The sequence below is a fragment of the Polyodon spathula genome, chromosome 3 (genome assembly GCF_017654505.1).
Source record: "Polyodon spathula isolate WHYD16114869_AA chromosome 3, ASM1765450v1, whole genome shotgun sequence".
NCBI lineage: Eukaryota > Metazoa > Chordata > Actinopteri > Acipenseriformes > Polyodontidae > Polyodon > Polyodon spathula.
Genome location: NC_054536.1, coordinates 58,986,519 through 59,000,450, shown reverse-complemented (window position 1 = coordinate 59,000,450; position 13,932 = coordinate 58,986,519). Strand labels below are relative to the sequence as shown.

The 13,932-nt window shown below is 36.7% G+C and overlaps 1 protein-coding gene across 2 annotated transcripts; it reads right to left on the bottom strand.

Annotated features, from left to right (window-relative positions):
• Positions 1 to 4,704: 4,704 nt before the first annotated feature.
• On the bottom strand, positions 4,705 to 13,598 carry LOC121313257 (collagen triple helix repeat-containing protein 1-like). Of its 2 annotated transcripts, XM_041245597.1 has the most exons (5): positions 13,360 to 13,598; positions 11,653 to 11,721; positions 8,610 to 8,828; positions 7,123 to 7,339; positions 4,705 to 5,022 (listed from the first exon to the last, which is right to left on the bottom strand). In XM_041245597.1, exons 1-5 carry the CDS (start codon positions 13,480 to 13,482, stop codon positions 4,880 to 4,882), a joined length of 771 nt encoding a protein of 256 aa, XP_041101531.1. In that variant the 5' UTR covers positions 13,483 to 13,598; the 3' UTR covers positions 4,705 to 4,879. The 2 variants fall into 2 exon arrangements, with proteins under 2 accessions (XP_041101531.1, XP_041101532.1); XM_041245598.1 differs by lacking the exon at positions 11,653 to 11,721.
• Between the last annotated feature and the right edge of the window lie 334 nt (positions 13,599 to 13,932).

Here is a 13,932-nt window from a genome sequence, read left to right as displayed (position 1 = left end):
GTGTTCCAGGGGTCTTTACAAACCCAATATGGGTAACAAAGACTTGATTAGTTCTGCAGTATGATGTGGAATCAACCCCTCGAAAAGGCAGTGATGGGGCATGTTGGATTCTCTTGTAAAGATATACCGCATTGAGGGTGTACCAGGACTATATCAAATAATGGCCTGCTGTGTTGTTTAGTTCTTTGTTTCCATGCTACTTCTTCCTGTGAAAATACTCTTGTCTGTAGTCTAGATGATTAGAAGTAATTGACACAGGTTATTTATAAGGAACAAAAAATGATTTTATTTATGATTTAAGGCTTTGTTCATGAGCAAGTTTTGATTTTGTATTGTTGGTAACCTATTTCACCATTGGAAGTACTGCTGATCTGCATAGTGGCGTTTATGTCCAAAGGTCACTGAACTGACTTTATTCGCCATAGAAGTGTAATTAATTCAAGATATTCATCTGTTGAAGTGCTCAGTGTGGCTGTTCTTAATCCAAGCATTGTATTATTGGTCAAAGAGTGCACAGATTAAGTTAATAGTTAATTTCTTAATCAGGCTTTGTACCTGGTTTGTTGGGTATATCACATGGTGCAGGTCAGTTTATGTCTTACGAGGAGCTGAAAAGGGAATTCAACATGTACAGGAGCCTGCCATCAGAGACTAAATTGGTGAGTACATTAAAAAAAATTTAAAAAAAGATGCATTACATAGTCTCTTCTTTTTTGAATAGTTTATTGTTTTCATGTGGAGAGTGTGTGACCTCTTTGAAATTGTGAGATATCATTTGAAAGGTAATGAGGAAAGTGGGAAAAACTAAATTGTGTTAACTAACATATTGTAGCATAGATCTGTAAAGCTCAGGAGTAGCAAAACAGTATAAAGCTATCAGTAATGAACTTAAGCCTGTTTTAGTAAGGCACAACAGAATCTTTTAGAATACATAACTATGGCATCAGTGTCCTAAATATTTGCTGTGTCTGCAACATATCCATATCAGGTAATACAGGCCCGTTTACAAGACCAGCATAACAAGTACTCCGGTGTGATGGATGTGGTGAGAAGAACATGGAGGTGTGGGGGGGGGGGGGGTCTGCAATGATTTCTTCACAAGCATTAGACTGCTTGGATACCTGAATGCAGGTTTATGTACAATAAATGAGAGGGTTTGAGTATAATAAATGATAATCATTACGCTGCTTTCATTGTCAATGCAGTTGATATAGACATTGCCAATGCAAGTAATTATTACATTTTTATGATCAGGTGATTTTCAAAAATGTGCCATGCACTTTTGGTTGCTTTTCTTATAAACAGGGAGTTGAATTGGAATTCACTGTTGCTGAGTGACCAGTTTCAACAGGACAGATATATATATTTTCCCACCTTGAACCTATAGTTCATAACTGCTTTTTTAAAGTAATAGGTACCTAATCTGGTAAAGAAGCACCGAGATTGTAATCATGTATGGTACCTCAGAAGTAGAGGACACAGTATCAAACTAATAGTCAGTCCTTGAAGTCTGAATGGCATATTGGTGTGTGTGTGTTTACGTACAGCTAGGGCCAAGTGTTTTGCATAACCCTATAGAATTAACTAATGTTCCTTCATAATCGAATGTAACATGCTGAATAATGTTGTTAACATATTCAATTGCATTCCGCTTTGTAGTTTTCCATATACTTTATGAAAAACTGACAAATAGAAAAACTTGACATTCCGAAATCTAACATGAAATATTGTACAGTACTACTGTTGTGGCTTCCGGTGGTGTTCCAATTATCATTTAGCAGTTTCTTTGATTATATGATGTTAAATAAATGATGTTCATGTAGTTGTTTTAAAAAATAAATAAATAAAAAATCCGGTCTCAATCCTGAAATTCTAGGTGATGCAAAACTTTTGGCCATAGCTTTATGTATGTAAGTGTGAGTTTTTTAATTTTTCTGTTTTGCCCTGTTTTATCCCCATAACGTCAGTACTAAATGCAACAACCGTATAGCCATGTTTATGTAGGGGTTCCTAGGAGGTTATGTAGTGCCTGTTCCTGACTCTACATGCTTTTGACTGCCCAGTGGACCAGCTACCCCCATTGCACAACTAAATACACTTGCCAAATGACATTTTGTATCAAGTAATTTGTTTGGTTGAAAAGTGTTTGGAAGAGCTTTGGCTTATTTCAAACTGGAAATTAGTTTTCTCAGGATGTAACTGATGTGTTAAGACTATGGCCTTCTATACATGTATAGGTGTATGTGTGTGTATTTTTATTTATTTACACACACACACACACACACACACACACACACACACACACACACACACACACACACACACACACACACCGGAAATTTTTTAGAACACCCCCATTTTTCCAGTTTTTGTTGAAATTTAAGCAGTTCAAGTCCAGTGAATAACCTGAAAAGGGTCAAAGGTAAGCGGTAAACTGCCAGTAGTTAAACAAAAAAAAAAAAGTTTAGGTTACCAAAAACTGAAAAATAATGTACATTTCAGTTATACAAAAAGTCCTTTTTCAGGGAACAAGTAATGGGTTAACAACTTACAGCTGTTCTGCAGCAATGGAAGTAAATTAAGCCTTGAAAGTTGATGCTAGCAATTCCTACAGGTGTCCCAACTCTTGTTGATTACTTACAAACCCTCTGTCTGTATATAAGCAGAGTTGGAACAGACTGTTACTACACCCTCTTAAGCATTATTTGGACAGTATTGTACTGCTGGAAGTAGTATATTGCTATCATAATGGCGAGAAAAAGGCAATTAACAAAGGAAGACAAACAGACCAATATAACCCTTAAAAATATAGGTCTTTCCTTTAGAGAAATTGCAAAGAAAGCCAAGGTGTCAGTGAGTACAGTTTCCTACACCATCAAAAGGCACTTGGAAACTCTGACAGGAAGAGGTCTGGCAGACCCAAAGCCACAACAGAATCAGAAGACAAGTTTCTGAGAGTCAACAGCTTGCGTGATGGGCGGCTTACAAGACAACAGCTTAACACTGGTCGAAGTAAGCAAGTCTCAGTTTCAACTGTGAAGAGAAGGCTGCGAGCTGCAGGTTTGACAGGTCGAGTGGCAGTAAGAAAGCCATTGCTAAGACGGCAAAATAAGAAAAAGAGGCTTGACTGGGCCATGAAGGACCGCCAGTGGACTACTGAAGACTGGAAGGAGGTCTTATGGACCGATGAATCAAAATTTGAATACTACGGTTCATCACGCAGGGTTTTTGTACGCCGTCGAGTAGGCGAAAGGATGATTCTTCGGTGTGTGACACCAACTGTCAAACATGGAGGAGGAAGCGTGATGGACTGGGGCTCTTTTGCTGGATCCAGAGTCGGCAACTTGCACAGAGTGAGTGGCAACCTGAACCAAAACGGCTACCACAGCATTTTGCAGTGCCATGCAATACCCTCTGGCATACGCCTAGTTGGTGAGGGGTTCATCCTACAGCAAGATAATGACCCAAAACACACCTCCAGGCTATGTCAGAACTACCTTAGAAAAAAAGAACAAGATGGTAGGCTTCAAATCATGAAATGGCCGAACAATATTTGATTTCCATTGTAGAAAGAATGCCACGAGTGTGTTCGGCTGTTATATCTGCAAAAGGTGGCTACTTTGATGAGTCAGTAATTTAGATTGAATTTTGTTAAACAAAACGATTCCATGATTTCTTTTTTATCTCCAATTGTTTATTTGTTCTGTGCTTTAATTTCAGAGTACATTGAGACATTAAACTGTGTAAATTTCAATAGAAACTGGAAAAATGGAGGTGTTCTAAAACTTTTGACCGGTAGTGTATATATATTATTGGAGGTCCTGACGGATAGAAAATCCAGAACCGGATACTCTTGAAAAATACCCTGTTACCCTGCGTGTTACTGTTTTCTGTAAAACCTTGCTATCCTGTCAGCTAAGAAAAGGCTAAATGCAAAAGTTTGTTTTAACACTGTCTTTATTATGCCTGCCAGAGACCCACACTTACAACCGTATTGTCATATTTTCTACATTTTCTTTAAACTCTCAAATTAATAATCGATACCCAGATAGTAAAAAGAGACCCAGGTCGGGTCGGTTTATCTAAAACCCGATGGGTACCTGTGCCGACCTCCTTTTATATATATATATATATATATATATATATATATAGAGAGAGAGAGAGAGAGAGAGAGAGAGAGCGAGAGAGATTTGGGCTCCAACTGATATTACTACAGTCCAAATGTTAATGTGAATGATTGAATCCGATTGATACTTTATATGGTCGTGTAAATGTGACTGCCCTGTTTTTCGAAGCAAGTGCTAAATCAATGCTAAAACTATATTAACAGTATAAATCTAGAAAGAAACTACTTGGAACATGTTTGTAGCTATTTGTATTCCTCAGAAAATTAGCTATGCACTTAATTTAAAATAGGCTCTATTATGTCTTCCAGCAGATGCTTTGAGTCGTGTTTATTTTTATATTTTTAATTATTGCAGTGACTCAAATTTCTTGTAAAGTACAATTTATAATTATTTTGAGGGTATAGTCATATAATACTGTACCAAAAAGCAATTCTGGCATGCTGTGCAAATTACACTCTGGAAACTAAGCTGCTTTATGAAGACATGTTCATAATATCTATGTGAAATATTCCGACTGAATATTGATATAAAGTGATGTGTGTATGTGTATACAATGGAACCAGTTGCATTTGTTCAGTAAGGTAAATGTTTCATTTAATTAATAGGCATACAAAGAATAAAATATTGAGGCTAAATTCAGTGATCCCTTTACCAGACAAGATTCATATTGCACGGGGCAACATTAAAACATGAATAAAAAGAGATGTCCTTGTTAAGAAAACTGTGTCTGGAAGCTGCTGAAAGCAGGTAGTTCACTTGGAGAGTTCTTCAATGATGACTCTAGACACAGAATTCCAGCCAGTGGAAGCATCTCCGCGAGGATAGTCTGGACAAATACCAACCCACACAGCAACGTCCACCAGACCGGCATGGATCCCTTCGCACAGCCCTTCCACTGCAAACAGAAGGTAGTGCTTATTAAATTCACATCTAATTTGAGCTGCACGCTGCCATCTAGTGATCTGCTGTTGTAAATGCAGCAAAAATGGAAAGGGATTACCTGAATTTGAGTCTTATTTATAGACAAATAACCTGGGATGATTAGATGAAGCTGAAGAATTGAAATATATATACAATAAGGGTGACAGTGACTGTGACTGGCCTAACTTGTGATCTCAACCACGTGGAAATATATATTTTTTTGCAACACAAAACTTCTTAACCCTATTGGGGATTTTGAATCAATCAAATATGCATGGAAATAACTCCTTTTACAGAGCAGACATTCCAGGTTTCCCATGTGCTTAATTATTTGACCTACATGCTTTTACTCTTATGTCATGCTTTCTAAGCCTGGAGTTTTTCCAACAGTTTTAAAGTAGGAGTTTATTCCTATCTGGGGCACACTACGCTCCATTTCTGATCTCTGGCACTGTCGCTCCAGAGCTGTCTGGAATGAGTTATGACTAGACATTTCCTAACCGCTGTACAATACAGATTACTGTAAAAACATATTTAAGCAATAACATCTAGACACAGGTTTAGTTTTGGTTACAAAGTTGGGGATGTAAATTAGCTATTATATTTCTACACTCCTATAAATGTTAACGAACTAATACATTTTAAACATAAAACCGTTTAGGTAAGTGCAGCTAACTGATACTCTTACTATACCTCTAGTGGTCAAATTTGACAAATAGTGGGTTTGTTTGTTTTTTCATCACTACATCACATAAACACATCCATTAAAAAAACATAAACTAAGGAATTCTAAAACATTTATGGCAGTACAAAATTTAAACATCTGGATTACTGATTACCTAATGGTTGAATATACACAGTGAGGGTTATTCAGAAGTCGCACAAAGTAATTGCAGTCTGAAAATTGAACTGTGCATACCATATCCAGAATTGGGGTAGGTACTATGAAATAACTAAATTATTATCATCCCTTAGGTACTGTTCCTGGGCCAAATTGTAGGGCATTTAAGTTGCCTGCAAGTCCTCAGCCTAAAAGGAGAGACCAAAACGAATGTCACATAATAGCTATAATTCTGGGGGCTATTTTAGGACAACGATCTCCCTTTAATAAGTCTTCCCAGTCCGCTAAGGACTATCTCCTTGTATGCGTGATGCTCCCTGTAGTTACCCTAAAACTAATTTGTCTCAACTCCAAAGTTTTCAAGAAGACCCTTTTATATGTCTGGCCCTAGCTTATAAACACATCTACAGCATTAAAACTTTGAGGGAGGGAGTGGGGGGGAGAATCAGCACTGTGCAGTTTATTTTATATTTTTAATACAGATCATCTTGGTTGCAGTTAAAAATAAATAAATAAATAAATAAATACAGTTTTGCTCTTGCAATAAACTTGAGCTGATTTGCCTATACATTCTGTAAAGGACAATAGTCTAGCAGGTTATGCTTGCAAATGACAGACAACATTGAAATATTTACTTTGTTTTATTGTCAGCATGATCTTTAAACAATATCACGTTTTAATTTGTATCATATATCATAATGTTTAACAATATACTGGAGGCTGAAATTGTTTAAAGATGGTGATCATATTAGAAAATGGCAGAAAGAAAAAATTCTCGAATACAAATAATTATTGGAAAAATCTTTTGTAGCAAAAGTTTTGCTTTTGTGGATGAGGAAAAAAGATGCAAGAAATGATTTATTCCAGCATTCTATTTGCAAAACTCCAAAAATGCTAATTCAAAAGTATTCATACCCTGACAAGGACAATTAAATTAATAGCTAGTTGAGGCACTTTTAGCAATAATAACCTTTTTTAAACTATTAGGATATTTGTCAATGAGCTTTTGTCATGGTTCTTTAGTGATTTTGACCATTCTTCAATGCAAAATTGTTCCAGTTCAGTCAAATTCTAAGGACTTCTCTTGTGTATTGTTGGAATGTCCAGTTGCGCTTTAAATTAAGTTTTGTAGCAGAGGGTTTCAGATGATTGGCCAATACATTTCTAATATACAAGCAGGACTCTGTACAAACTAATGTTTTGTCTTCTTAAAGTTAATCTGGAAACCCTTACCTGAAGAGGTCCTGTGTATGTTTATAGTGGAGTTAAACTCGGGGCTGCCTTGGTCCAGGTAGATAATGGCTTCAATCGGCAGTGGTCCTGTGCACTCTGCCCCATTAAATGTGAAGTACCAGCGCTGGCAGCAGGCATTTTTACATTTGAGTCTGAGAGAGCCACTAAAGACTACCCTCAGAGCGCTGTCAGTGCGCATCTTTGTGAAAGTACATTCCTGCAGAATAGAGGGGATTTAAGATTTGCACTGTCAGGTTTTACATTTCTGGAAGAAAACTATTCTAAAACTGACACAAAAAAACTAAACAAGGAAATCAGCAAGGGGATCACCCTACAGAAAGGGTAGATATATTTAGTGGGAATGTTAATAACTTAAGAGTTTTTCAAATGTTAAATGAAAGATTAATGTTAAATGAAATATAATGACAGCTGTAGTGTTTATACAGTAGGATGTGTACAGTGTAAGGTTATTTAATATGTATTCAAAGTCTTCCATGTACACACAGATGTTGTTCACATGTAGTTGCTCATCCACATAAATGTTGTAGCACAGTGTGTCACCAAAAAGTAACAGCACTCTAATAGATGGCTTCTCAAGATGGTGTTTTTGATTGGTTTCAAATTTCCCAATATGTTAAAGTTAAAACATGTTTAAACATTTACTTAAAGTTTCAAAGACCATGAGTAGCATTAACATACCTAATGTTACCTTAAGTAAAGTAGTCCAAGAATAGTGCTAACCTAGGTCTAGGAAATTTATATTTATTTTTGACAGGTACTACATAGACTACAGGATGGATCCAAAAAACATTAATTACACAGCTTTAACAATCAGCCTGCGACTGTTGGTACTACTGAACTAGTAGTTGGTGATAGCAGCCTAGCCCAGTACAGTCAGTTACATCTTTTAAAATCTGCTTTTACATTTTCAAATGAATTTTATAGAAATTTCTACCAGCCATATAAACAGACAGACTGGTAGGGTGTGTGACAGCAGAGCAAAAACAAGTTTTAAAGCTTAAACATGTGTAGAAAAGGGGTTTGTTTGTGATGAAACAAATTGTACCACAAATTAAAACCAGAACAGCGTTGGGCAAACTTTCTCTTAATGGGGAAACAGCAATTAAATGTGCATACTGCTAAAACCTCATTTTTCTGTTTATCTTTATTTTCCCATGTTAATGCTATGCATTTCTCATCTTATTTTACTGTACTCTGTGACTTAACACAGTGTTCTGTACGTTACTTTTTTAAGGGGAGGCTGGATTGTTTGGCATATGCTATTGCAGAAATCTTACAGCAGGGTCCCAGGGTGAGATTACTGAAAAATATAAACTAAAATACAAATCTTGTTCCACTAAGTAACTGGGAGTTAGGCAGTGGGCTTTTGGTACTGATGCAGTAGCATGTGAAAGTGTATATATGGCAACATGACTAACAGTGGGCCAATATGTTTTTTTTGTTTAATTGACATGCTGTATACTTACTGCGATTTTGCCAAGGTCAATACCATAGTTAAGGGATTTCCATGCACACTGCTTGAAATTTGGTTTCCATGGCTCCTCAAAGCTCTCCCTCACGCACTCCCCCTTCTCCCCTTTCAGACCATCACGACCAGGGAAGCCTGGTGTGCCAGGGATGCCGTTCGTTCCAGGGTTCCCGTCTCTACCAGGGGTGCCAGCTGGGCCCTGCATGCAGCCATTATACTGGAAAGGAAACAACAATCACAGAGAACCGATTATAATCTGACGTGAGACCATGCGAGTAATGCTCTTTCGCACCAACAAACCCCTTCTACAGTACACACTTTCAAACCTGGGAGATCTCGGAACACTTTCTTTTGTTTTTGGTGTCAGATTGAGATGCTCATCATAGTAATGCATGGGAAAACACAAAGTACAAAATAGCACATTACCACCGTGACTTGCCTGTGTCAACTTGCACCATGTTTTATGAAAAGAACAGAAAAGCTGTTAAACTTCCTTGTAAACATTGATTGTGGTATGCTACAGTAAACCATTGTATAGTGTAATAAAGCAAGTATTGTGAAAGCATGGTAAATCACAGAGAAGTATGGTAAAGTACTGTATATAAAAAGAAAAACCTGGTCATCTTGTTAAGTATAAGCATGGGATAATACAAAATGAAGGGTACTTTTGAGTCACTTGTTACAAGTGAGTTTTGATTTATTTGATAACAGTTTTATTTTCCTTTCAAAAAAAAGGTGCACTTTGGGGTAAATGCCTTGAATAACCTGAGTCAAGAGTAGGTGGGTGCTTTCGTTGCACACAGAGTATACACAAAAAGTGTCCGAAACTGAGAAAGAAAAACATTTTCTTATGGTTGCTTTTGTTTTGAAGGAATGGAACATGAAGCAGGCCACAAATGTGGGGCCGTGCCCAAAGCAGTATGATTAGTACACAAACCCAAGACTGTTTATACAGCTGATGTCTGCAAAATAGAACATTAGATTCCTTTAAAAAAAGGGAAGCTGGAAGGGAAGGGTTACAGCTGTCCCTTCCTTGCTGTTCTTACAATCTGATTGGGTGTTTTTCTTTGCCCGCGTAGATAAAGTTCACTGGTAGTACCATGGTCAGCTATGATAAAGCCCAATAACTGCGTGTTAAAAGCAATGGGAAAATATAATGTTCTAATTTGACGTGTAACTATTTGTACATCTACAGAACATATACATTACTAACCATCCAGGCCTACAGAACCATGTAAAGCACCTACAAGGATCTGAGCAGCAAGGACCAATTAAAAATATAGGTTTCAAATAGGAAATGTATTGCATAACATATGTGTCCGTGTTAAATGTGAGAAAGACATTTTTCCGATCATAAGTTGGTCATTAGGTTAGGCCAAACATAATGGGTTCAACTGGCAGTGCACTAGACAAGACCAGTGCCAATAACACAAGGAATTGTCTCATCGGACCAGAGTAGAGAAATCACCCTCAACAAAACATAGAGATGATAGCATCGCATTTCACATTGAGGTGGTTCTGCATTGTTTTAAATACTGGTCATCACACTTTTAACTGCTTACAATACTACATACTAAATGAAAGTTGTTTAACCAAGGAGACATTTTCATTGTTACATTAGAATTTTTATCCACCAATCAGGTGGTGGATGACTGCAGAACCGTTAGCTAGAATGGAAGGACAGTAAAACATTTGAATGGTAAAGGAATCTGTCAATTAAAGATGATACAATACCAGTAAAGGTAATAAAACCCTGATTATCAGGCATTACCTTTTACATTATCTTCTGGACTCTACATATGACTTGTTAATAACTGACTTTTAATGCTACCATTTGCAATAGTACTTGTTCTTCTCAATAGTTCTGAAATAGTACAAACCCAAAAAAGCTCTTCTTTAGTCTCCTAAATCACATTCACTGCTCTCATTATACATTATACGGTACAACAGGGCTATTCATTTCAAACCAGCCACACCGTTAAAAACTCCACACATTTCAACTAAATTGTTAATTTATTTGCATCTCACTCCTTCCATAAACACTTAAAAATAACAGATGGAGCTGTGGTTAAAGTTAATACAACATCGCAGTTTTGAAAAGTCAAAAAGCCTGCTCTTTGTGACTTCCGTAAAAACCGTTTTTCATAACGGTAAATAGTATGATCACTAGGGGAATTGTTCTTAAGGCTGTATCGAGGCTGTGTCAAGAGGCAAAGAACATGGATATGTATTTTTGGACAAAAAACTCTTCGGGTTATAAATCCTATGAAAAAGTGCAAATAGTATTTAGAATACAAAATAACAGGAAGTGTGTAATGCTGTAATTCTATCTTGGGGATTCCAATTATTCTTTTTTTTTTAAATACACATCAATATGTATTGTTCCATTAGATTGCCTTGATGGTATAATACAGAATTATATATAAATAATAATCAAATGAGTGTTACCCGAGATCCACATCTCATACAATTCAAATTAATTTCGAAAACTCCAAGGTATTTGGGCATGTACATAGAAAAAACAGAAGTTCTTGCAATCAACCAATCCATATTACATGAGGCATTTTAAAGCATGTTGCAGTGCAAGCAAGTGACAGCTGAAGATGTAGGCACTGCAGTAAACAGAGGCAACTACCATGATGCACTCAGCAGGATATCACATGCAGCAGTGGACAGGTTCTGAATGCCAGAGCTCAAATTACTCCCCTAGCTGGGATATGAATCAAATTTCTTTGCATGAATATTATTAACATTGCATGTCTTTTTGCAAATTCTTTTAATTTTTTTTCATCAATGATGTTTCGCCACTGGAACAAAGGAGGCAGGCCATAGCCTGAAACATCTTGAAAGAAATTCAAGCACAGAATTCAGCACAAGAATTTAGAAAAAAAAAATAGATAGATGAGCAGCAGAGACTGCACTATAGCAAGGGGAGGGGGGTGGGGGTCCTTCAAACAGACCTACACATAGAAAACCTACATGTGCAGGAGTGTTTGGGAGTAATTTGGGGAGGATTCAAATGAAAATGTTACCACATTTACATGAAAAGGCTGTGAGGCTTCAGTTCTGTTTCTGGTACAATTCTGGCTTCCCATATCTCTTCCAGTGCACTAAAAGGCGACATAAACAGTGTAAATCACAACTCACCCTCACAAAATGAAGTGGCTACAATGTACCCTTTACTCACTGCATTTACAGTTCTCCCTTGTTAAGTTTCCTCTGCAATACTTTAAAAAGCATATATGTATTTTTATTGGCAGGACAACTTGATGTACCCCATAGAGTTCACATAAAACAGGTTTAAAGAATATTGACCAGCGAGGATGTTAATGAAATGGTTTCGTTATTATAGGTATTAGGTAGTACAAGGCCAGTCTATGGTGCGTTTTCATGTTTGACTATACCAATAGTTTAACAATGCTATGAACGAATTCATAATGGTAGTCCATTGCAGAACCATATCACAGTGTGCTACTCTATCAGGACCAAATACACTGTTTTGCCATTGCTGTTCATTCCTGTTAGTGGCAGCACAATGGTTGTGCTTTGCAGAGTAACACAGGGATTTAAATTTAATTTCAGTGGCATAACTTTTCTGCAGCATATGGTACTGTACACTTTATTGAATGTTACTAAAAAGGTGTCCAAATCAGCTGACTGGAAGCAAATTGAAATTCCCTTTAAATATTATAGTTTAGTTCTCATATACCCTGCACATGTGGTAAATCTGACTTCCTAGTAATTTATTTAGCACATGATAACGTTATAATATTATAAATATGGCAGGTGGCAGACTGATTTGTCAAAGTTTGTGTTTTTCCTCCTGCTCCTCAGAATTTCCAACAGCTGCATGTCTGGCATGTTGTAAAATTGATTTTAGTGGTAATGAAGTGGACAGATATAGAGGTACTGTGGACAGATATACCAGTAATTGTTTGTACCAAACGATTGTACTGGAAGGGTAGAAGCACACCCAGGACTATTTGCAGTCTGCCTCAAATGTAATTAAAAGGAAAAATAAAAGCTGAACACATGGAAAACCGCTTGCAAAAATAATTATCCTATAATAAGTAAGACTGTTAGAATGAATACACATTAAAAATGTTTCAGCAGAATAACCGTATACTGCCACACTGTCAATGTGTGTTCATTAGATGCAGCTGTGCTGCCAACATGCGGTAAATACTGCGTGCATACACAAAAATACATCCATAATTACGTAAAATCTTCATTGAATACAAAAACGGTGGACGCTGTGCATGCCAAGTTACATACAGCCAAGAGCCTACAAATTGAATAAAGAGACACGTTTACAGAAAGCTGCTGTTAAGCAGAACAGTCCTTAAATGAAATTGGCAATTGTGAAATTGTTTTAATATACTTGAAATAAGTAATAAGAAGGTCATGGAAGTGAAAGCTTTATAGACATCCAGCTGAAGAAAAGCCTGTACAATATTTTCAAATGCAAATTCCAATTCAAAATACGTGTACACGACTTTTCTTATTAAAAAAAAAACAAAAAAAAACACGTGACTAGAATTTAAGGAAGAATATGTATTAATAATAAAAACATGCACAGTAAATGTAACTAATAATACACACGTAGATGAATAAAATGTTACATTTGAAATGCATTTGTCTTATAATTATGTAGTAGAACAACAACAAAAAAAAAATAGACATCCATAAAAAGTAGAGAAAAAAAGTCCAAACTTCATATAACGTTACACGTCAATATTTCGACTTACTCTTTCAATATAATCAGCATCCCTCTGGCGAAGAGCTCTCTCTCTCTGTCTCGCTTTTTCGGTCGCACAGAAAGGCAGGATTAGCCAGGTAAAAAGGAACAGTCGAGCCAGAAGAGTGGCCATATTCAACCAGTTATAGTCACAGAAAGAACAGAAGCGTGCACAGTGCTTCTTTTTCAGTAAATGTTTTTGGTAACTAAGCAGGATTTAGGGAAGTGAACCACACACTGTATCCTACTGGTGAATAAAAAGTCTGTTTCAGATCACGAAAACCAAACACTGCTGGGAGTTCAGGAATGTCTACCAACAGACTCCCTACTTTTTTGTTTGTTTGTTTTGGGGTTTTTTTTAGGGGGGGGGGGTTTTTTTTTTTTTTTTTTCTTTTGGGGGGGGGGGGGGGGGGGGGGGGTATTTTTTTTTATAGGATTTCTTCAGATTTGGGTAACTTTTCCGCTTAATCTCCAAAAATGTAATTATTATTATTTCTAATGACACCATTAATTAATTATTTTATTTTTGTATTCAATCCTGCATAAACATTTGGGGGTTTTATAAAGCTGGTTATATAATGAT